At 35.0% G+C, this 26,287-nt stretch overlaps 1 protein-coding gene across 1 annotated transcript in view; it reads left to right on the top strand.

The window, feature by feature from the left end:
- Positions 1–2,820, top strand: part of rsh (Rap GTPase activating protein radish) — a 666,322-nt gene extending 663,502 nt beyond the window's left edge. The window contains exon 16 of the mRNA XM_083113954.1: positions 640–2,820. Coding sequence (XP_082970080.1) covers positions 640–813 — 174 coding nt within the window. The 3' untranslated portion in view covers positions 814–2,820. The remainder of the gene's footprint in view (positions 1–639) is intronic.
- The last annotated feature ends 23,467 nt before the right edge of the window (positions 2,821–26,287 follow it).

Here is a 26,287-nt window from a genome sequence, read left to right as displayed (position 1 = left end):
GTGATGACCTCGCAGGATCATTACATTGTGTTCTACGTGATCTAATATTGCATAGGTAAGTTACTACTTACTGCATCTTCCAAGGGATAGGTGTTTATTTCTCTAGTACATATTATGATAGCTCATAATTTGTACTTTACAACAATGTACTTTGTTTAGACTTTAATCTAAAGTCCGTTTTTAATTAAGGAAAAAAGAACACTACGTAAGGTGTATTCAATATGGCCTATATAGTAATATATCGTGAAAGGCATGCCCAAATGTGACATTTGTTACTTTTTCACATAGATTGTGTACCCAATATGGCCTAAATGTTACTTTTTAACAAAATCTTCACTGCACCCATGTTATTGTTTGGAATTGGCTCTAATTTTCAGTAAACGACCAGAAATGTTCCCTCTTTTGAATCTTGCAATTAGTTTTACCTTTCTGACGTTGTACACCATTAGAAACAATCGTAAACCTTAGGTAGGCCATATTGGGTTCAGGTACTAAACTGAGAAGTCTGTGTTGGTAAGTTCCGCCCGCAAGTAATACATACATCACAGTTATGCATATGTAATGTAACAGAAACATTGTAACATTCCGAAATGTTTACCAAGATGCCACATAACAAACTATCTATGTTTTTCTTTGCAGATTGTTCTACCAAGCAAAGCGATTAAAAATGAGAGGATTTTGGAGACACTGATGTTCCAGGCAAACTCGGGAATGTATAGAATTCATGATAGTTACTTTGAGGTCTGCCAGCGACGTATTCAGAAGCAGGATTCCAGGTTCAGTGAATGGGAGTCGTTCGATTACGGATTGTAACACAGTGGGTAGTTGTGATAGGACAAATGTGCATAATACTTTTTTTTATCTTGTCAACAAACATCAATCTATAAGAGAAACACAAAAATGTATGTTTGCCTGCTCCAAGTTAACAAAAATCATCATCGTGTATGGTTAGGTTTTATGTCACACAAGAGAAAGAGTGCAGGAATTAAGTTGACTATCATTTACGTCATACCATTTATCCTTTGTAGTGTGGATGAAATAATATTAAATGGTTATATCTATATAAATATATATATATAAAATAAGAGATATTTTCTGAAGGATAGAAGACACATGTGTTATAAACTACAAAAAATTAAAAATCCAAAAAATAAAACTTTTTTTTTTTTCAAGCCTAGTTTGATGTGATGACAATATTACATGCATGACTGAGTAAGTGCTTACATACATAACACGTGGAAGCATTCAGTATCGGTGAAAATGTGAAAGCATTCCAAAATATTTTGTAAAGAGGTTAGTATAGAAACAATTTCAGTAGCATTAACAATAATGTACGTAAAAGAGAAAATCGTGAACAAAATTAATGCATTATTGTGAATGGTATAAAGAGACAGCTGTGCCGATTCCATCCATATGTGACAGCTCCTTGTTTTAATGTCTCATGTAATGAAAGAGGTGGAACACAACTCTTTCCATATGAGGCAGACACTTTTGAGTTGAACTTTTTCACCTGTTGTAAATCATGTTCGATCAAATGAATGTTGTGAGCATAGCCGCTGACATATGCACTAAAAATTAATAGTAGTATTAAGAGGTAATTCTTTATTCCTTTGTCTCCTGAGAAGACCTGTTTTGTACTCCTGCTCACTCTCTTTTTCTTTTCTGTAAGCATATTTTTAAACAAATAAGTTTAAAATTTTAAATATCAGAAACAATATTTAACTGCATGAAAAATTATAAAGTAAAGGTCCAGAAGTACTATAAAAGTACAAAAAGAGACGATTCTCACTCCAATATTAAACAGTATCATCTTTGGAAGTAACAAGTTACTTGTGATGCATTAACATAACTAGTTAAGTTAATAACTAACTCAGTTACCTTTCTGAAAGTAAGCCCATCTTCCACGGAGCTAGAATTCATACTAGAACTTTCCAACCATTGAACTAGGCACCAAATTGTTGCAGAGCTACCTGTTTTGGTTTAACACATTATGTGCCACAGCACTGATTCCTTTCGTTACACAGCACATTTGCAAAAGATTCAAGTCTTCTCATATTTTTCATTACAATTTATATGGCAATGGTCTATTCAATTATGAACTGTAATCATGGCTTTTGAAGTAAACCATAAAATAAGCTTTGGGTTTTTGTTTTTAAGTCTACTTCATCCACAGATAGGCTAATGAGGACTTGACCTACAGTTTAAGATGGTATCCGAACCACCATGTGCCTCCACTGGGTATCGCACTCAGGAATCCACTATTATAAGGTGATGGTGTTACCATTGCCCTCATAAAATAAGCATTTTGTGATCACCAGGAGTCAACAAGAATTTCATATGACTGCCTTGTAGACATTTACTGTTTTCATGTGCTGATAATGGCAAATTAAATCGACTAGTTATTACTGAATAACTTTCACATGTTTTAACCAGAAGCAGAATTTAAACATTACTGTTAGACATTTATTTAAAGAGAAAGTCTTGTATGGTTGTAATACCTCACTATGATAAATCAAATACCACACCACATAGTTTGTGCATGAAATGGCAATTAATCTACAATTTTTCAAGAGTGTCACTGTTATTCTCCTTTTCCCTATTTATTACAAACGTATTTCCCTCCTCTCTTCAAAAGTTTGTCGAGTGATACATTCTGTTTATGCAGTCGCCAATTAAGCTGTATATTGGAACATGCTCATATTACAACCTAATTGACATAAATTCTGGATTGGCTGCTCTCAGCATCAAGCCAAAAAGCCAGTAGCAAATTAAAACATGTTCCACTTGCCAAATCTGTTGAGTCTGAAAGTAGGATTTCCTAGCCTGTACTTTTAATTACTTTTTATTCTACATACTGTGCTGTGTAAAGGAATGAATCTATGTTGGTTCGAAGCAGGCATTTTTCTCTGCTTATTGACGTCATTATTTCAATTCATTGTCATCACATTGTGTAATACAGACCGAATGAAAATGGTGGTGGACAATTCGCCTTTGGGTGTACCTAGTCCAGTGGTTAGAAAGACGATGTAGTAGAAAATCGATTTCCATTGTACTAGTACTGATATCCAAATTGTCATTACATGTACAGTCACGGACACTGCTGGGTTGTAATGATTCCACTGAAAGTCAATGTATTCATTACAACCCGACAGTGTCCGTGACTGTACCCCAAGTGTCCTTCCCGATGGCACAGTGGTAACATCATCATGTTAAAATCTAGGGGTCCTGGGTTCAATACCCAGTGCACGCACATTGAACAGTGGATCTTATTTTAAACTGATTAGCCTATCTGTGCATAAGGTGGAACAACAATTCAGTTCAATGTAGCCTAGGTGTATTTATGTATGTTAGAACACCTAGGATACAGTATGTAATTTCAGAGAATCATCCTGGAAATGCCACAGCTCCCTCCTAAAACTTGTAATTTGTATTGAATGCAAGTATCCTCAAGGTACAATGAAGAAAGAAACAATCTTGGGCTCAGTGGACAACAAACAATATTTGAATGCGTTATTCCTGAGAGACAAATAAAAATCAATTCTGGAGTTTGTGGACAGCACTAACCACTAAATAAAGCCCTCTCCAAGTAAAATTGTAAATATGCCACTGGCGAGATGACCTACAAATGCCATATTTAAGGAATAGGCTGTGGGGAACTGGAGTAATAAAATAGCTGTGAGAATCAATCTGACTTGAACACTTCTGACACTGAGCATGCAACAAGCAAGACAAGTTCATTTCTGGTAAAAAAGGTAAAGTGTTCCCCTGTGCATAGCACCACGCCATGAAGGCGTATAGGGGGTGTGGGGGTAACGCCCCACACTTTCCTGATCCGGTCGTGAGTGGGGGTGATGTGATCAGCATCACGCCCCTAACCGCCTTTACCCCCCAGGGTTTTCCCCGCTTAAACATTTTTGATTAGGCCTGCATGTTGAAATAAGCTATTTTCCTCAAAGCCTATGGGCCACAGACCTCTGAAAACTTACAAATGTAACCTACTTCATATTATACACCAACTCAACAATTAAAATTCAGAGGATGCCTCCCCAGTGGTAGCATCATCACCTTGTAACCTGGTTTGATACCTGGTGGAGGCATATAGTGGTTCGGATCCCACTTTAAACAGTAGGTCCAGTCCCGATTAGCCTTACTGTGCATAAAGTGGACTTAAAACACCAACTCAATCAATCATGTACCACTACTGGCAATAATTTGCAAAAATATCCACTCACACCGACATGCATCACTGTCAGTAATATTTCATTTTCGTTCGTGCGCTCAAGTATTCTAAACAAATCTAAATTTTGTTAATTGTATTGAGCAAATATGTTGGAATTTCTAATGAACAAGAGTCAAAGAGAGTGAGTATAAATTTTGTTTTCTCTAATAATATAAAGTAAATATCTAAAAAACATGTCTATCTCCAGGGCAGGTCCTTGGCTATTGTTAACTCTTGCCTAAGTGAATGAATGTGTTCTGCATGTATTGCACAAGCAGTGAAAAGCAGTGTTTGGGGAAACCAGATCGTTAAATGTTTACAGTTTATTCCCTAATATGCTTGCAATGTTTGTTTCAAGAGAAATATTTAATGAGGAATAATAATCAATTTATATCTGTTAACTTAGATATTGTTTTAATTGCAAAAAAATATGTATTTTTTAAAATAGGATGTACATATACAAATTCTGTAATAATTCCACTGTATTTATTGCAGCAATGAAATTTGCTTTACAGGAAACAGGAATGCAGTCTCTATTTTTGGCGTTTCCAAAATCCCCCTTCATCCCAAATATAACATTATCACTAGAAACTGGATTCATATTGTCTAAAAAATCACATATTTACAAATATGCCTTTCAAGATGTGCATAATAAATAAGAATATTTAGCAAAGTGCAGAAAAATTAGGCAAGATGGTCCTAAATTTTAATGTTTTTTATTGGTTTGGTCCTCTTAACTTTGCAAAAACTACTCTGAACTCTGAAATGTTCCACTACCAGTTGCATTAAGGAAAAAGCAGACAAAATATAATTTAAACAAAGATTCACACAATCTTACCATAAATGGTTGTTGAGTGAGGCTGCTAATAATTATCAGAAGTAATTATTATATGGATTTTCAACTTTTTCACAAAATTTCTCATTTTTCCCGATGGAATTTGAGGGGAAAAAGAGAAGAAAACTTTCATGATTCGCAACGTTTTGACAAAATTTCTCATTTTGCCCCCTATTTATTCTTCAATATATGTTATCTTTCCCATAGCAAAGGGAGGAGAAAATTATAAATCCAGCTGTTTTGAATCACTCTGTACTTAAAAAAACTTCGTAGAGAGACAGAGGGAGGGAGATTTAGGTTGACAATTTTTTTAAAAAAAATATTTTTGACAGCCATATTGTAAAAAAAAAACTACTCTTAGTGTTACAAATAAAATTTACATTTCATGAGTACCGGTATTTGTGATGCACATTTAATATGTTTATAATCTTAGTTTAAATTTACAATTTAATGTGCTCTCATGTATTTCTTATGACTGTGACTGTGACTTGAACTGCTACCAATACTCTTTAACGATTCCTGCAAACCTCCGTGGAGTGGAGTTAGCACAGTGTGATACAATGTCAGGGGTTGCGGATTCGAATTCCGACCTGGGCATGTGTGTCCTCTGTGATTGACCCTTCATCAATTTCATCATATCATCACTCAACCCTATCTTTGCAAATACCCAAAAGTGGGAGAAAAGCGAAGTAAAGTAAACCAAACCCCCTGATACTTGGAAATTGTAACAGAAAGTTGGTCAAAATATTGATTAATATTTGTTTTGCTTCAAAATATTCAGAAATTGCATAACTTTCAGGTTAATTAGATTACTCGAAAGTGTTGCATTGCATTTTTGAGAACCCAGCGAACCACCAGAATGCTGGAAAAAGTATCAGCCAGTATTAGTGGATAAAATTTACCCAATACTTTCCGATACCAATACCAATGGCATCAGTCAATACTGATACATTGGTATCGGCTACAGTGGCATATTCTAAAAATTTGACCCGGTTTACCGCAATAATTCTTATTTATTGTATATATTAGATATGGGACAGATTAATCAATACATAATCGGTATTGCCAATATAGGCATATTGGTGTATCAGTAAAATTTCTGATAATTTTATCGATCTGATATATATCTAGGGGTGTGCGGGACAGGAGTTTTTTGGTCAGATGGGATCGGGATGGGAAATTTTTAAATCCCGACATTCGGGATGGGAAAAATTCGCAATTTCCCGACAAAGTCTGGAAATTTTTGATATTTCCCGAAGCTCTAGAAATCTCGAATTCTACACGTCATTTTCTCCTTAAGTGATTGTTTTTGCATTCCTGGTACAAATACTAACGATTTCCGATAATTCCAGACATTTTCAATGCAGAAAACATCGAGAATTAATGACTTTTTAAAATGACCATTTGGTATTTCCCGACTGCTCAGGATCCCGAAAAGTCGGGAAGTCATTTCCCAAAGTTGGGACTGCGACGGGAAATATTTTTCCCCGATCATTCGAGATCCCCCACACCCCTAGATATATCTATAAATATCTCATAATTTAGTGCAATATTCTGCCATTTTGTTACAATTTTTATGGATATAAACATGCCCAACGATTTTAAAAAGTAAATGTCTAAATATGCACAGTTTCTTTTGCATTGCAGTCATTTCGTAATATACATTTTTTAAGAAGGCCAATGAACCATTCAGGTTCTTCAAGAACCATTTCGAATTTTATATCGGATCAGTAGAATATCGGTTATCGGTATCAGTAAATTTTATATCGGTACTTTATTAGTATCGGCCCATCCCTAGTATAAGTATATTTATTATGTATTAATTAGATATAATAGAAAGAAAACACAATGCAGGCACATGAGTAAAACAAAAACCAAGATCCCACAGCTTCAAATTTTCCAGTAATTTCTGTATATGGGGAAAAAATGATTTAGTGGTGGTAAACCAGATAACATGGGAGAATACATCACTGATCGGCTACGCTTTAGTCTTTTTTAATTCAGTACCAGTCTTAATTGTTTAACTACACAAGTGCTTCACTAATCTTTCTCTGATATATGAAACCATGCATTCCTGTTTCCTAAACAATTAGACAGGTCAAATCTATGATTTAATAGGTATGTAGATGTTTGTATTGGATTTATGGAAAAACAATAGTGATTGTGAGTTAAGCTGAAGTTCAAGTCTCTGTCATTTTTTCCCCTTTCTTACACAATTTGAGTGCAAAAAGATGAAATGGACTAATCCTAATTTGTTGCATGTATGTATGAATCTTGTGCTAGCATTTCCTATATTTGAAAATGTTACATAAACTGGGAGAAAGGTTATTATATATTAGCAAAATCATAGTGGAATTGTTATATTTCATTGTTGTTTACACCATTTGAACTTGCAAACGGTATTAAGAACAAATGTTTCTTGGAACTATGCATTTCTGCATTAACTATACACAAGTTAATTTAAAATTGTATTTTTTAAAAATTATAGCATTAAACTCCAAATCTTATGATGAGCCTTGCACTTAATATTTATTATTATTTTTGGTAACTGGAATTACAGAGAATTGTAGCCTGAACTAAAAATATAATACGTAATTTATTATTTTGGTGCTTTCTTTGGCTTCTTTCAAAATATTTATCCAGATGTTTCAGATCATTGTTTTTTCTTGCTTAATGTACAATTAAACTGAACACTATGAACATATTGTGTGTGTGTGTTTAATACGGAAGGCTTATCACTCCTGGAATGCCACTTTCTTTTTGTAAATATGAAAGTTAATGCTTCCAAAAGTATTATATAAACACACTACATGCTATTGTTCACTTAAAATTGTACATACTTCATTGCATTGTAACCAAAAATCAATTTATATTTTCCTTAATTCTTTGCCCACAAAAATGCATTATGGGTAATTATTTGAAAGAATTCAAAAGTAACCTACACGTATCCGAGTTTGGCAATTGTCAGTGATAATGCAGTTGTTAATTATGAGCGTCATCAGTCATGATAAAAAATTCCATTTCTAATATATAATCCCACAAGTCAGTGTATAATGATCTCAGTTGCTGTTTAGGTGTGAGTCTGAATTAATAACCTGCATTTTCACTTCATTTTCCCATTCTCTGCTTTAAATATATCTGCAGTAGCACAATTTATTTGAATGTATTTTGTCATAATAATTGTTTCACAGTCATTAATTAATGAATTATGTAATTAATAAAAAAAGAAGAGATGATGTACCCATGCGATTCCAAAAACAATGTAATTTACTCATGTTTAATATATTGTTATGGGTAGTTACAAGCAAACCCCTACTGAAATTTCACTTATACATTTAAGAAAGTGTATTTTAAGACTGAAAAACTTTATTTATATAATACTAGCTCAGGAAAATACTGTAGCTAAATATCAGGTATATAAAATATTATGTTGTAACTGCATTTGGACAGGAGGGGATATTCATTTTAATTTTTTTTCTGTATCGTTGAAATTTGTGCACTGTTGAGAATTTGTTCGAGAATATTATGAACCCAACAAAGACTGGCCCAACAATGTAATCATTCAAAAGGGTGCAAATACTGTCTGAACTGGACAAGATGCCCAATCTCTTATAATGAATATGTGCAGGTATGTGTGTGTGTATGTTGAATATTGTGTATTATGTTTTCCCCAATCTTATTTCAAAGTGTCTTTCCATGTAAATTATCAGTTTGTACCTCCCTACGAAATCTTGGTGCCAATTTCGGACGGTATTTGCACTGCTGTTACCTCAATTCTTACACCCTATGCTATGATGTGAATCATCCAAGGTTTAGCTTAGTTCTTTTTTTATTGTAAGTTCTGCTCATAGCATGAAAAAGCTGTGTTCCGTACGGAATGCACTGCCCTTCTTGTGCATCCTGTGGACATTACTAAGTGTCTTAATTCTATGTGTCTTGGACACATGGCTGTTGTTGTCCTGTTGTTGTCTGTTTTGCTGTGATGTCTATTGTTTGTTGACTTCTGCAGGAAAAAAGACTTTTCTACCAATTTCTGAGTAATTGTCTTTGTATAACTAACTTTTCTAGGGTTGCACACATCATAAAAAATGTGCATTATCTTTTCCTACAAGAAAATAAAAAAAACAGTGTGAAAAATCTGTGTGAATGTATTGTAATGAGAAAAAAATAAAAGTTTATTTAGATAAGAAGCTGTCTGTTTTTCAATGCACTCCAATCATCCAAATGTAATGAGCAAATAATCTCTCTCTCTCTCTCTCTCTCTCTCTCTCTCTCTCTCTCTCTCTCTCTCTCTCTCTCTCTCTCTCTCTCTCCATCCCTCCCCCTCCCTCCCCAGAAGGAAAGAGGGAGAAGCAAAAGGCGTTGTAACCGCTTGCAATGCCTTTTCCTTTCTCTGGATTTTAATGCATTGCATTGACGTTCAGCATGTGAAAAGCATGTTCTGAAATTTTTAATTTTCGTTAAATATTATTTATTGTCTGTGAGTGTGGAGTGCGTGAAGTGAGCAAGGGGAACAACGGCCTGCATTTATCTGGAATGCTACAAGATAATGTGGCAACATATGAAAAGTATTTTCAAGAGAATTTCCATCCAACAGGGGCGGCGTCAGAAATTTTCGACCAGGTAGGCAGAAGCTCCATATTGATAGATTAGGGTGGGCAGTATAAATGTAAGACCATATATAGTATATATGTGCATGTAAGACGTATGTATCTCCCTCTCTCTTCCACTCTCGATTTTCCTCTTACTTCTTTTTCCTTTCTTGTTTTCCTCTTTATTCTTTTCTAATCTGGTCTCGCATCTTGTTCAATTTCCTTTCGCTTTGTGTCTGATGGACACAATTATTTCAAGGAAGTGTTTACCCATGCCCAGCCATACATTCTAATCATATTCTTTCATGCATGTTAATAGAGTGGAATAAAATGTGAATTAGGTTTAAGCTTGTGTTGCAAATACAAGAGACATACTTGATTTTATGTATTTGGTGACAATGATAGAAAGTGTGATGGTAGACAATCGTGAAGTTTCTCGTAATTTAAATTCATGTTCCTAACTAACTAACTAACTAACTAACTAACTCTCTAGCCTTCTTAAACCCGAAGGTTCATGGCTGCAGCAACACAGGCCTTTCATCTTTCCCTATCTTGAGCAAGATCTATATACTCTTTTCCATCCCTACCGATTTCCTTTAGGTCCATCTCAACGTTGTCCCTCCATCTTCGTCTTGGCCTTCCTACAGGTCTCTTACCATCAGGTTTCCCAACAAGAATCCTGTAAACTCCTCTTTCCTCTCCCATTCGTGCCACATGGCCTGCCCACCTAAGTCTTCTTGATTTAATTATTCTAATAATATCTGGACATGAATACAAATTATGTAGTTCTAAATTATGTAACCTTCTCCACTCACCTGTCTCCTCATCCCTTTTAGGTCCAAAGATTTTCCTAAGGATCTTATTTTCAAATAATCTCAATTTATGTTCCTCTTTCAATGTAAGGGACCAAGTTTCACACCCATATAATACTACAGGCAAAATTACTGTTTTGTATATTTTAACTTTTACTTTCTTAGATATTAAACGAGAAGACAAAAGTTTATGAAGAGAGAAGTAACATGCATTTCCTGAATTAAGCCTACTTTTTATTTCCTCTTTAATATAATTTTCATTTGTTAATATTACTCCTAAGTATTTGAATTTGGAAACTGGTTCAAACGAGTTGTTATCAATAATTAGATTTTGATTATTACCTAACACTTGGTTTCGACCTGTATGCATATATTTAGTTTTCTCTTTGTTAACTTCCAAACCTATCTCTTTAGCAGTTTTGAAAAATATTTTAGCATTATTCTTAATTGTATTCACATCATCCCCCAGTAAGTCTACATCATCTGCATATGCTAACAACTGAGTCACACCATTTAATTTTAGTCCTTCTTTAGTTTCTTTTACCTTCCTAACAGCATATTCTAAGGCAAAATTAAAGAGCAATGGAGATAATGCATCTCCTTGTTTTAACCCATCATGAATTGTACATTTGTCAGACATATTAATACCCACACGAATTTTACTTTCTGTTTCACTGGTGCATACTTTCATCATACTAACAAGCTTCTTAGGTATTCCAAACTCTACTAATATATTATATAGTTTATCTCTTTTGACCGAATCATATGCTTTTTTGAAATCAATGAATAGCTGATGGACATTTTGATTATATTCCCACTTTTTTTCAAGTGTCTGTCTGATGTGAAAAATTTGATCTGTAGTTGATCTGTTACATTTAAATCCACATTGATAATCACCTATAATTTCATTAGCATATGGGGTTAGTCTTGTTAAAAGAATGTTAGATAATATTTTATATGTTGTTGAGAGTAGAGAAATTCCACGGTAATTATTGCAATTCATTTTATCACCTTTTTAAACACAAGAACAATTATGGATTCTTTCCACTGTTGAGGGATTTCTTCTTTATTCCATATTAAACAAATTAATTTATGAATTTGACATATTAATGAATTTCCACCATATTTAATTAACTCAGCTGGTATTAAATCAATGCCAGGTGCTTTGTTATTCTTTAGCCTTTAATAGCATCTTTAACTTCAGTCAAGTTAGGTTCTGGAACTAAAGGTTCTGTTGTGTGGACTTCATTCACTTCTGATTTATCTCCTACATGGACATTTAAAAGGTCATAAAAGTAGTTCTTCCATCTATTTAGAATATCACTTGGGTCAGCTAGAAAATCACCGTCTTTATCTTTTATCAAGTTTACTTTAGGTTGCCACCCCTTTCTAAACTCATTTACACCTTTATATAAATCTCTGATATTTTTATTTTTACTGTTTGTTTCAATTTCGTTAATTTTGCTTTTCAAGTAATCTCTTTTTTTACTTCTGAATGTGCGGTTAACTTCTCGCTTTATTCTATTATAATTGTTTAGATTTGTATCATCAGAGTTATTTAACCACCTAAGTCTAGCCTGATTTCTTATTTCTATTAGATTATGACATTCATTATCAAACCATGGCTTACTTTTTCTTGGTTTATGGTATCCTATACTTTCTTTAGCTGTTGATTCTATTGCATTACGTATGTGCTCCCAATTCTTATTTACGTCTGTTTCATTTATATTTTCATCATCACTTAAATCCTGCAACACATCAAATCTATTTGACAGTTTAATTTGGTAATCTTTCTTAATTCTTTCATCAGTAAACTTTCCTGTATCAAATTTTAGAACTTTTATATTTTGTTGCTTATGATTTATCACTGAGAGTCTCTCTCTTAATTTAGCAATTACTAAATAATGGTCACTGGCACAGTCAGCACCTCTGTGTACGAACATCAATTATACTAGTATGCCTTCTCTTATCAATGAGAATATGATCTATCTGATTATGAGTTTTACCATCTGGAGAAGACCAGGTATATTTATGGATATCTTTATGTTTAAAAGTGGTACTTTTCACAATTAAATTCTTGGAGGTTGCAAAAGTAATCAATCTTATACCATTATCATTACTTAATTCATGAAGACTTTCTTTACCAATCGTGGGTTTAAATGTCTCTTCTTTGCCAATCTGTGCATTACAGTCACCTAACAAAATTTTCATATCATACTGAGAAAATTTATCAAAGACCTGTTCTAACTCTGTATAAAAATCATCTTTAGTATTATCATCTTTATCTTCCGTTGGTGCATGTATGTTTATTAAAATAATTTTACACCACCTACCCTATAAAACTGCATATGATATCCTATCATTAATAAATTCTACTGTTTTAAGAGCAGAGATAATTCTATTATTTATAAAAAAGCCTGTTCCAAAATTATGATTTTCAGTACCACCATAGAAAAAAGTATAATTTTTAGTTTTACAATTCCCTTCTCCTGGCCACCTAACTTCCTGGACAGCTACTACATCTAATTTATACTTAACTATTTCATTAACTGTACACTGAAATGCTCCAGGCTGGTAAAGGCTCAGAACATTCCAGGTGCCTAATTTAATATCCTTATTCCTAATGTAGATCTTATCCTTAGTCCAGGGACCTCCCAAAGTAGTCCCCACCCGGAGATCCGAACGGGGGACTATTTTACCTCCGGAATATTTTACCTTGGGAACATCCATGGCCTTATATTGTTGTTTCTTGACATGTCTTTTTACAGTGCAGAGTTGTCAGCTCTACGCCTAACCCCCAATATGAATGGAGGAACTACTACACCAGACAAACACAAACACATTAGACAGCACAATTACTACACAAGACGAACACAAACACATTAGACAGCACAACTACTACACAAGACACAGACAAACACATCACAACTATAACAAAATATAAACACAAACACACCACAACTACTACACAAGACAAACACAAAAAAATTAGACAGCACAACTACTACGCAAACATACTAGACAGCACAACTACAACACAAGACACATACATACTGTACACACCACCGATACTACACAAGACAAACAGAAACACATTAGACAGCATAACTACTACACAAAATAAACACAAACATACTAGGCACCACAACTACTACACAAGACAAACCTAAACACACTACACAGTACAACTACTGTAATCTAATCAACATTACATGTAATTCTAAAGAAAACACTTTTATAACATTATATCGGTAACGCGTCTGACTACCATGCTCAAGGTCCCGGGTTCGATCCCCGGCCGGTTCAAATCCGGGAACTTTTCTAACGGTAAAAGCGGCCCCGGCGCCCACCCAGCGTCGAATAACATGGGTACCTGGGGGAAACCCTGGGGGGTAAAGGCGGTTAGGGGCGTGATGCTGATCACATCACCCCCACTCACGACCGGATCAAGAAAGTGTGGGGCGTTACCCCCACACCCCCTATACGCCTTCATGGCATGGTGCTATGCACAGGGGAACACTTTACCTTTTTTTTAACATTATATATTACCGAATCATTGTCTGCAGATAATTCAACGGAAGGCTAAAACATATAGATTGCTTCAAAAATGAACATACATGTCTCACAATAATAGATAAACATGCAGAAATAATATCTTACTTTGCTGTCGTACAAACATGAATTCAGATCTCTGAAAACAATATGTAACACCTTGCAATAGGATGTGAATAAATATTTAGTACACTGTATCACATGAAATCAAATATCATATCACAGATATGCTAATTGGGACTATACCTCACTTTAAAGTACGATCCGAACCACTGTGGAATACGCCTCCACCAGGTATCGAACAGGGAACTCCTTGATTACAAGTTCTGTATACGTTTTTCGAAGTCTTTTTTAAAGATTTAAGTCCACTTTATGCACAGATAGGCTATTCGAGACTGGGTCTACAGTTTTAAAGGGGGATCCCAACCTCTACGTACCTCCAGCGGGTATCGAACCTAGACCCGCTTGAATACAAGACTACGACGTTACCACTATGTCATCGGGAATCCAAGTTCTGCATTTGTATTTGCACAAATCTCCTTACACATGTTCAACTAAGAGCCTGCCGAATGACGTAGTGGTACTCTCATGGTAGCTAAAGGTTACCGAATTCGATTTCGAAGGAAGGTATTCTAAGTGCGACTATAGGTCTACTCCCGATTAGCCCATCTCAGTATAAGTTCACTTAAAGCAAAGTTTGATACATTTCCCTACACAATCAGTAGCATCCAATAGCAAATTCTTTGTTCTATTATATCTTCATCATATTTAACCAAGCAACTGCCACAGGATAATGTGTATTCCAATTGGGTGATGCTCCCAAGTTGAATAGAAGTATTTCAACTTAGGAACGTATAAAAAGATCACGTAATATAGAATATCAATGTTGAGTCAATTTCTTAGGCAGAAAAAAATATCAATTTGGAGATGAGGATGTTGAGTGTTTTGCGCCAATTTTGGCTTGACAGGACAAGATGCTGCTTGTTTAGTGTTTAGTGGAATCTCATTGTATGTGGCAGTAGAGATATGCTTATAGATGCATGTTCCTGAGCATAGTATTTTCATGGTATGAGTTTTTGACAAAGAGTTTTCTTACTCCTTGGGGGTCACTTTTTTTAGCTTATAAGTTTTCACAACTGACAAATCTATGTGAATATTTGTAGTAGTGGTGATTGGGTGCCAACGTTTGAGGGGCAAGGACAATATACTTTCTTGGTAGAAAAGGCTTAGCATAAAAAGGCCATAGTGCAGGGGCAACAAGCAGCAAAATGTGGCCGGGGGGGGGGGGGGGGCGACTGCATCCCCCACTTCCTGGTTCTCCAAATAGCCACCACTGAATGTTTGGATTAAAATGAACGTCTTATTAGGAATGATTTAAAACACACATGGAAAACCAATTATTTGTTCATTGTCCATGAAGTATTCCTAGGCTACTGAAAGGCTATTTTGACAAAATATCACTCATAAGTAATAAACAAGTAGGATTGAAAAATCTGTTCAGAATTGAAGAGATTATTAGCTAAGTTGCTATTTGTTTTCTGAACTGTCATGTTACTAATGCGGGAGAAGCAAAACATGTATGGTTACATGAACATATTTTTTGAGGTAACAGAATGATTTAGGACACAAGGAATTCATCAAAGTTGATCACCGTACCAGTAATAATTCATCTATTTTTCATAGATGACTTGCGTTGTATGGTGTGACCATTTCGAACACATTAGAATGTCAACCTCTACCCTGTGCAGCATACCCTGGAAAATTTATTCTTGCAGGGCAAGGAGTCTCTGGCACCTGGAACCACTATCAAAGTAATATTTTATGAGGGTTTGTATTTTGAATGTCGGCATGGGTTTGTTTTCGCCCCTTCATTACTTTCATCTAATCGCCATTGAATCTTACCGTCGTCATTATCAAAATTAGCAGAAAAATGACTTAAAATAAAACAAATCAACCAGAACTTACTCTTGCAAAAATGGAGTTTCATTAGTTCATTTAGAAAGTTGAGGTGTTAGTTTCAATTGCACAGTGTTTCATTAGTGGATCAAGGCAGCTAATTCCGTGAACAATGACGTTTTCCGAAAGTCTCAAATATTTGTCTCGGTCAATCAACTTCTAAAAAATGGACGCATCTTCTGTGGTGATAAAATGATAACATTTGGTGCGAGTTCATTCTGTATATTTTTCCCCAGTGGCATAACGCTGTCGCATTATAATGAAGAGGTCATGTGTTCAACTCCCCCCCCCTCCCCCACAATGCACGCTATTTTGGACTACACGTTAAACTATAGGTTTAGTCCCGATTAACCTATCAGCCTAAATGTGGGCTTAAAATCAAACTAACAAAATGAATGAACTATTGAAATATGAAAAGGGACACTTCTGGAATTTCAATGCAGAGTTAATTAAAACTATACTATGCTCTCTAGCATACTTAAACCTGAAGGTTTATTGCTGCAGCAACACTAGCTTTATATTGTCCCTATCCTGGGCAAGATCAATCCAATCCTTTCCTTTCCATCCTTACCAATTTATTTTAGGTCCATCTGAACGTTATCCCTCCTACAGGTCTCTTACCATCAGGTTTTCCAACAAGAATCCTGTAAACTATTCTTTCCTCTGTCATTTGTGTCATATGGCCTTCCCATCTAAGTCTTCTTGATTAAATTATTCTAACAATAATTAAAAAGTCTAAATAATTTATTGTGTTGCTGGAGGAAATAACGCTAAGAAGATGTTTTTATTTGTTTACTTGGAGATTATTTTAACCATACCCAGGCCAGGATTTATATACGTATGTGGCTGGAGCTTACAGCACCAAGACCTCACCCCAATCCACTCGACACAGTTTCAGTTATAACTTCTTGCTAAGTTACATGGTGTGGTTTGTTATATTTTTTACCACATCCGAAGTACCTATTTTTTTTCCATTATGTGGTACTTTTCAAAGCGGTCTTTCCCAGTGAAGGCCTGGAGCTGCAGTCCTAGTGTTCACCCTAAATTCGGATCTAATCTTGATCATACCCTGCATCATTTTGAGTATACTAGCTGCTTTTAATCAAATGTTTATTTGATCACAGTTTTTGTTTGAATAGCTCTAGTAATTACTTTCACTTTCTAATGACAAAATTGGCTTTTTATGGTTTGATATGTGAACATTTCTAGCATAGATAATATTCACAAGTTAAAAATACATGTTATGAACACCAAAATACATTTATTTATTGAATCATTCATATGTCCCCAAGGATATGTACTTATTGATTGGGTGTGCAATCCCACCCCTGTCGCCGTCCCTGCATCCAAATTTACCACCTGCTTCCGTCATTGTGAAGACAACACCCCTTATAATTCAGTCAGAACACAGAAATCCTAACAAAATGAAGCACTAAGGTGGAAATTCAGCATTGGTTGTTTTTAAAATATGTACAATTTTAATTGCTACCTTTTATTCAGATGAAGGAACCCGCGAAAAAAAAGGTTCCGTGTTCTCGATTTCATTGAACAGGTTTGTTTAAAGTTCACTTTATTCTCAGATAAGCTAATCGTGACTAGACTAAAATGGAATCCGATCCATTGTCAATATGACTCCACGAGGAATCAAACCCTCTACCTGGTTACAAGACGACTGGGTTAATAACTACACTGTCCTTTCTTTTTGTTTCTTGCACCGAGTTTTTTTTTTCCAGAATAGCAGTCGTGATCCGAAAATGCTTTGATTCTTTGGTTAACGCACATTAAGCCACATTTTTTTCTCATTATAAATAGCATTGCTAATAGGCTATGTATCATTTAATTAATCTATGAGATTGTGCATTTACCAAAATCATATATTACTTTCTAAACATCGAAATATCGTGATTATTCAGTAGTATAGATGTGACGGAATCAAAGGAAAAACATTGTTAATTTGCGGAAAGAATATTCGAATACTCCTGAGAATTGAAAGTAAACAATGAGTGCGTAGCTGTAAGCCATGCGGCGGCCTTTGTCAGTAACTGACTGTTCGATTGTTTGAAATGTTGCCATTTTCCAACCCAAAGCTGGATACGGGTCTGGTTCCAATGTCCATTCATGTTTGTTTAAATTTCCAAGATATGATTGCTACCTCTGCATTCAGCCCATTTAATACATGAAACGAAACGATTTACACATTGAAATCCTAAAAAAAGGATGCCTAATCATTTAAGTGTATTATTATATTTGGTATTAACGAGGTATTCAGTGGTTGTATTTCATTTAGTAATGACAACTCAATAGTGCTCAGCGGTGAACGATGAGACTCGGTGAAGTACACAGACTTCTCTCAGGTACAGGGGTAGTGTTAGGCAAAGACAATACTTCAAAGCACAGTGGAATAAAACCACTTTACTGCCGTAGATGAAATGAAAGGGTTTATTCTCTATTTCTTACAATTATATTGCAAATATACTTCTTATGAATGTGAGGATTTCGCTTTAACAGTGTATTGACTCAACTATAACACACAACCTCAATGCGTGGCTATTGGCGTACCTATGGTCCCATAGGCCTAGTTTGCACCCCGAACTACCACACGAATAGGTATGTAATAATAACTGAGCCAATGTTTGCTCTTAGCCCTGTTTTCCAAATTAGTATTTGGGCTGACTTTATTAGCTATCGAAGACTGGTTGCAGTATTGTACATAGCATCAATGTATCTCTATCAGCGTACCTACGGTCGCATAGGCCTAGCTTGCGCCATGAACTACCATACCAAGATGTATGTACAACACCGAGCAGTTCCTTTGAGTTTAATTTCTGTCGACGATCTGGGGCGAATGTGTTAATTTCTTATGCGAAATCCTCGCTTTTATACTATTTCAAGATCACAGATCAAATACAGATGAATCACTTGCTATTTATACATCTACAATTCAATAACAATTATTCTAAATACTACGAACTTGGACAAAATATAGTCAAATACACTACACAAGAAGGAAAGATAATTACAAGTAGAACAGCAGACACTCAATATCTCAAAACAATCAGATAAAAATATTCTACAACAAACTGCCTCATAACATAAAACTGCTAACTCCCCAAAACATATACAAATACAATCAATAAAAAAACTACTTGAAAAGGGAAAACTCTCTACAGTCTCACAGAGTTGATGTAAAATAACAGCAAAACTTAGAAGCATGCACAGTCAATAGTGCTGCTCAATTTGCATACAGTTCACGTGTAACTCTCATGAAAAAGCTCAAAACAGTCTCCCAGCTCAGTTCTCATCTGTACTTGAACAACAAAAATCTGCAAAAAATTCTCAGAAATCCTACCATTCCTACCCATGCTTGAATAGCAAAAAGTGCAATCTTCATACTAAAATATTTAAAAAAAGCATATCTATGTACGTAAAAGTGTGTACGCATGTGTTTGTCTGTGTGTACTTTTAGATAATTTGATAAAAATAGCAATATAAATCAAAGACTATACCTAATAATATTAATTTGAAAATAAGCTGATAGAAAAATATAGTAACTACAGTATAAACTTTTTAACATGTCAAAGTAATTAGATTCGTTTGTTAATTACAAGAAATAGAAGTTAAATACAGTAAATAAACTTGGTCACTTATAACTCCATTAAGCCTTGTTTCCATGATTATGAAAAACTAAATATGCTGACCAAGGCAGTAATTTATTTTATTAAAAAACATAAACTAACGTAGACTTTTGTACTTGATACAGAGTCTGAAGAAGACCTTGCTAGAAGGTTGAAACGTTACGTTAGTTTATGTTTTTTAATAAAATAAATTACTGCCTTGGTCAGCATATTTAGTTTTTCATTGGTCACTTACATTGAAAGAGGAACATAAATTGAGAGTATATGAAAATAAAATATTGAGGAAAATATTTGGGCCTAAAAGGGATGAGGAGACAGATGAGTGGAGAAGATTACATAATTTAAAAGTACATAGTTTGTATTCATATCCAGATATTTTTAGAACGATTCAATCAACAAGACTTTGGTGGGCAGTCCATGTGGTACGAATGGGAGAGGAAAGAAGAGTGTACAGGATTCTTGTTGGGAAGCCTGATGGTAAGAGCCCAGTAGGAAGACCAAGACGAAGATGGAGGAATAATGTTAAGATGGACTTAAAGGAAATCGGTAGGGATGGAAAGGATAGGAGTATATAGAACTTGCTCAGGATAGAGACAGGTGGAAGGCCTTTGTTGCTGCAGCCATGAACCTTCGGGTTTAAGAAGGCTAGAGAGTTAGTTAGTTGTTAATTACAACAAATATATGTTAAATACACTAAATAAGCATAATTGTTTGGTTTGTAATTAGAGAATATAATAAATTTACATTGCATTGTGCGAAAACTGTGTCAACTTTGCATTATAAGCAGAAAATTAAACCAATTTGCCTTAGAAATACATTTTAGGAATAGCTCAAAATAGCAAGCGCAATAGAAAATTAAGAAACTTTCTGAGGGAAGAAAATAATGACTAGGGCTGATTAATTCAATTAATGTAAAATATTAGTCTCTGATTCAAGTAATTTAACTGTAAATATTATCTTTTGTGTGTAAAATATAATTGTTAGTTGCACTAATAGGTACGCATATTAGCTTTATACACCTTCATACAATCTAAATAACAAAACTCTGATATATAAATTAGTAACAATTTGTTAAAAATTAAGTTAAACTAAAAATAATTAGCTTTGTTTTCTTAAATAAATATAAAATAGTAAGAATACTAAACAAATAATTCCTTCTTTTGTTATTTAAAGGATGCCAAACAGCATAAAACCTGGTAACTAACATAAAAAACATAAAATTTGAAGGCAATAACAATATTTTTTTAAAAAAGTACTGTTTTTTACCCAACTTTGTGAATTAAATACTAGTACATTTCATCAAATTATAAATAAAAAATATATATTTCTTTGGTATTTGTACTATAGTCAAGGAAAATGTTACTAAAACTTGGCTAGTAGTTTGTGCGTTCACAGTAAATGTGAGAGTTTTAGCTTTATTTGTCCGTAACTGGATATAAATGTAACTTGTTAATCTCTCCAAACACAATGTTAACCTCAATTTTGAAAGCTAGCTGAACTTTAGCGTTTCGAATTACATATAGTATAGGCCTCTATAGTGGTAAAATACACCTACTGTAATATCTCTGTGGTATTAACTTACATCCAGCCCATAACTTTTGGGACTGTTTCTCCTCCGTTACATTTCCTTCCCATTTATCCTTAGCGTCGCGATTAGCCTCAGAAGCAAAAAAAGCGAAATCTTATATTTGTTCTTTTTATATATCTGAAACTATTAGAACTACATTTAATGAATTTTGCCATCTTCCTGTTTGATCTGTTAAATAATCCAATCAATGAAAATATATTTACATAGAAAAATCTGTTTTTGAGATACTTAAATCGGGTAATCTGCTTTTGCGCATTTTCTCAGAAATATAGACAATCATAGTTCTTTATAAATTTAGCACCTGATATAGAATAAATCGAAGTCTAGTTAGAGTTGGCCTGTAAATGCTTCTGGTACATGTAGTTATTTGAAAAAGCAAATATTGGATGTGTAAAGAATAGCATTCTTGTGAAACAGTAAAAAATCAACCTTATTTCCTCGTAACATTAGCTGTAAATGCTTCTTGCAGACTAATAAGGCTCTGGCGTGTGGTCCTACGTCACCTAGAATCCTCTGTAAGGTTTGTGTTGTCCTATAAATTGCCGATATACATGCTAAATGCCTAGTTACAGCCTAAGCTTTTAGCTTCAATCAGAGGATTTTAGTCCTCATAGACATATAGTGATTGTAGCCTCATATAATAAACCAAATGGAAATAACCCAAGTGTTGATGCACCCAAGAAAACCAGTAATAATCGAAAAATACCTTGAAAAAGGCTGTAAGGCTAAATTATTCTTCTAGCATAGAAAAAAAGTTTAGCAAGTGGACATATGCTCCATATAGTTAGTCGTCTGTGAACTTCATCTTGTCCTGTGAATTATCAATATATTGATAAATGGTTATATTTAAAGGAGAAAAAAAACAATGATGGTAAGCGTCCAGTTATGGACCCCTCGGCAAAGGGATTTCAGTCCTTATAGACACACAATTATTTTAGTTACAGTAAAAGTTTGGCCTTATATAATATCTCAAGTGCAAATAGTCGAAATATTGAACATTTCGTGTACTTTATCCAGTAAGCCTTAGCTAAAAATACAATACCAGCGTTACAGACATAAAAATTAAGCAAGTTTTGATATTCTAGTGGCACATAATAAGTATAAAATATCCTTTAAAATACTCTGACAGATAGTTGTGGGTTATCTGAGATCGAAATTTTCAGGCCCTCTCTCCTACATAAATAGGCTCTAGAATTCACTAAGCCTCAAAGTAATATTGGGTACATGAGATAAAAAGCAGATGGAGAGTGGTGCTGATCCCATCATCTCCAAAACAGCAAAAACAAAAGTATATGGAGCCCTACCTGATATATTTAGAAACTTTACCTAGTATAACAGTAACCAAATACTCAGCAAACTCTAAAATAAACAAACTTTCCTACGTAGCAGGCGTAACCTGCCCTAAATTAATATAGAAATATTACAAAACCAAAAATGCCATAGTGGAAATCAGTAAACCATAATAATAATAATAATAATATATTCTGTGGCTTAAATTTTAGCTAAAAGTACTTTTTCTTTAGTGTTTTTGAAAATATTTAAATAAATACTAAACTCTAAATTAAAAATTTGTAAATGTACATGTGATACAAAACAAAATAAATAAAAATTAATACAAACCCTGCAAAAGAATCAGTAAAAAAGTTGAAAACATCTCTTTGTGCATCCAAAATATGAAATTATTTGCGCCCTATTAAATCAATATTTTTTTCAATTGCAAAAATTGGATCTAAAATTTTTCTTGCTCGCTTCACTCGCATTCTGCTTCTTTTCTGTGATCTAATATATTTAAATAGTATGTGTTGTATATTTGTATTGCATAAGCTTTGAATATGTACACAATTTAGTGTTAGCTTGTTGCATATGTATTTTCTATTTCATGTCGCTCCTTGTTGCATATGTGTAAAACATATGTTGTACATGAAAGTTACACATGTATCTTTGGAATGCATTTATCATTCATTTTCTGCCATTCAAAAATACAGTTTGTGTGCTTGATTTCCATTATTAGCTAATGTGAAATTGACTGTGTTGAAAAAATATTTCAAATAGCTTGTTCCAAACAAATGCTTTAGCACAGACTTCTACCCCTTTTTGCGTAATTTATGAGGATAATAACGTCTTTGATACTACTACTACTACAACTGGTAGTAGTAGTAGTAGTAGTAGTAGTAGTAGTAATAATAATAATAATAATAATAATAATAAAGCTATTATTAATGTTATTATTATTATTATTGGTACGTTTATCCTGGAACTTGCACCCCCCCCAGACAAAAATTCGTGGTTGCACCTCTGGTATTATATTTTTCCGCAAATTTTGTCTGACAAAAATGATTTGAGTAATTAATTCGGCATAAACGTGGGGGGAAGGGGGGAATATTCTACCTTTTTTGGGGGGAGTGCATCATGGGCCTTGGAGTGGATGGACACCCCTGTTTACAGGAGTAATAATTTTAAAATTGTTGTAACCCAAAACAAAAAGGACGCTCACGGGTTATCAGGGGGGTGGGGGGGCTTTGTAAATCAAGCCCGTTTTTCAAAAGTTTAACAGTGTTAAATGAAGGTAAATTATGTGTGGGGGGAGGGGGGTCATTAAGTTACATAAAATTTAGAAATATCACACAAATAGTACATTTTTTCTATATAATTTAAAATATCGCTTGAAGTGTTACTTGGCTGCTACTAAAATCATCCCTTACTATACACTCCATACTATGTTTGATGATAGAGATATTTATATCACCCAAGAAAAGATGGACAATATTCAATCATAGTGCCTATAGCGTACATTCCACTCCCCGGCCGAAACAATAAAACTCCCCTTCGTTCCCAAAACTTGGAAGCTGTTCACCCTTGATGCAGATGCGGTCATACGATGGCATCGTGTATTCATACCAACCCTCCTGCCCCTTCTTAACATATCAGGGGAGCCTTTCTATGCATTGAGGGGAGCTGGACGTGGTTAAGTGGAGGCCACAGCTTCAAATTCTGACCTAGGCATGTGTGTATTTTGCAAGTTCCTCTTCATCAATTTCATCACTCATTCTCATTTTCGTGATTAGCCAAAAGTACCCAGAAATGCGAAGTAAAATAAACCAAATCATTAAACGGATCAGGGGAAACAGGAAGTATTTGATCCTAATAGGCTCACTGCACTAAAGGTCAAATTACATAAATAAATATACGAGTGATGGTACGTGTATGATACGAAAGTAAAAGTGAAACGCATTGTAGCAGAAGGTATAGCCTAATGAGTAAGGTTACATAAAGGTCATATGGCATATACCGTCAACTACAACTCTGCTAAACATGTTTCCTTCGTAGCCGAAAGTTCCTAGCTCTAATGATGATACAGCGCATATGATGTTCCGCTCGGTCAAGCGAAGGAAAACAAGTCCCTGCGCAAGTTGTGCCGCCAGGCAACTCCACCAATGAACAAGTGAGAAGAAACGGGATTGCATGGAAGGGGGAAAGCGACGGCAAGACTACCAACTTAACCAGCAGCGTGTGTACTGCTTCGCTCTGCCCACTCGATTTGCTCCCCTCTCTGTCGTTATGCGCGACCTTGCTCCTCAGGTTGCGGGGAAAGAGTTGTAGGTCTTATTCTCGGCATACACCACTGACGTGTGCGCGTTTGTGTGTGTCTAGATTGGGATATCGAAAGAAAGAAAAGATGGATAGGAAACAGGCAGAGGAGAAAGAGGTTGATGGAGAAGAAGAGGGGAACAATATTTTCTCCCCAAGTTACCTATCGTCTCTCTCTCAATTTCTCTTGTTATATCTTTCTCCCCCTCTGTTATTATGTATGATTCTTCCTCTTCCTGTGTGCTGCTTCTTTTTGGGGAAACGATATGGAACTAAAGAGTATTATTTCTGTACAGAGTGTACAGAGTGTATATGGAACTACAGAGTGTATATAAACATGTGTCACAAACTTTAGGGATTTATTCGTGACATCAAAACATAACAAAAAATTCATATGAACATGGGTCCGCAAATCCTTCGTTAGGGAGGTATGAAAGGAATTCCCTATAGTGATTCCTGATTGTGTAATGTACCTCAAATGTGCATTTGTACTCACTTTCTTGTGTACAGTTGGGCATGACATTTGTTTTTTTGTGTGATTGTCGTTTGGTCCGTTTTACAGTAACTTCCATCACAACACAACACAAAGATGTATTCAGTGTCTGAAATGACGGATATGCACTACATGTACAGCCTAGCACATGGGAATGCGGACGCAGCACGTCAACGTTATGCTGAACGTTACCCTGGGAGGCAGTTTCCTTGTGCACGAACGTTTGTACGACTACACCAACGCTTGCGAGAGACAGGCACATTTGAGAAGAGAGTTGCAGATGATGGGAGACCACACGATGTACGAACGCCTGAACTTGAAGAACGGTTTCTTCGGACTGTGGTTGAAACTCCATCAACCAGTACAAGGAGAATTGCGAGAAGGGAAGGCGTTAATCACATGACGATCTGGAACATTCTGCATGAAAATCTTTTGTACCCGTATCACAGTGGCGGAGCGTGACTTTTCCAACAGTGTAAGCCTATCATGATGAAGGTTATTTCCCTTTGTGCTTATTATTGGGCTGACATGGTTAGTGATTTACCCACACACATCGACCACCCCCTCCCATTTTTTTCAGAACACTTCCCTGGAATTTTTCACCAAATTAAAAATTCTGGATAAATCCCTGGGGTTGGTGTTTTCTTTGCTAGGCTGTGTATCTCCTACATTTCAATTGATAATTAAGTCAGTCTTATTCCTATCACAATGACTAACGTAACGAGAAAAAAGAGATAAATTATATAATATATTAGTCGAGTTTGGAATACCTAAGAAGCTTGTTAGTATGATAAAAATATGCACCAGTGAAACAGAAAGTAAAATTCGTGTGGGTATTAATATGTCTGACAAATGTACAATTCATGATGGGTTAAAACAAGGAGATGCATTATCTCCATTGCTCTTTAATTTTGCCTTAGAATATGCTGTTAGGAAGGTAAAAGAAACTAACGAAGGACTAAAATTAAATGGTGTGACTCAGTTGTTAGCATATGCAGATGATATAGACTTACTGGG

The sequence above is a fragment of the Lepisma saccharinum genome, chromosome 28 (assembly GCF_977018435.1).
Source record: "Lepisma saccharinum chromosome 28, izLepSacc3.1, whole genome shotgun sequence".
Taxonomy (NCBI): Eukaryota; Metazoa; Arthropoda; class Insecta; order Zygentoma; family Lepismatidae; genus Lepisma; species Lepisma saccharinum.
Note: the sequence above shows the minus strand (reverse complement) of the source record. Positions and strands in the feature narration are given on the sequence as shown.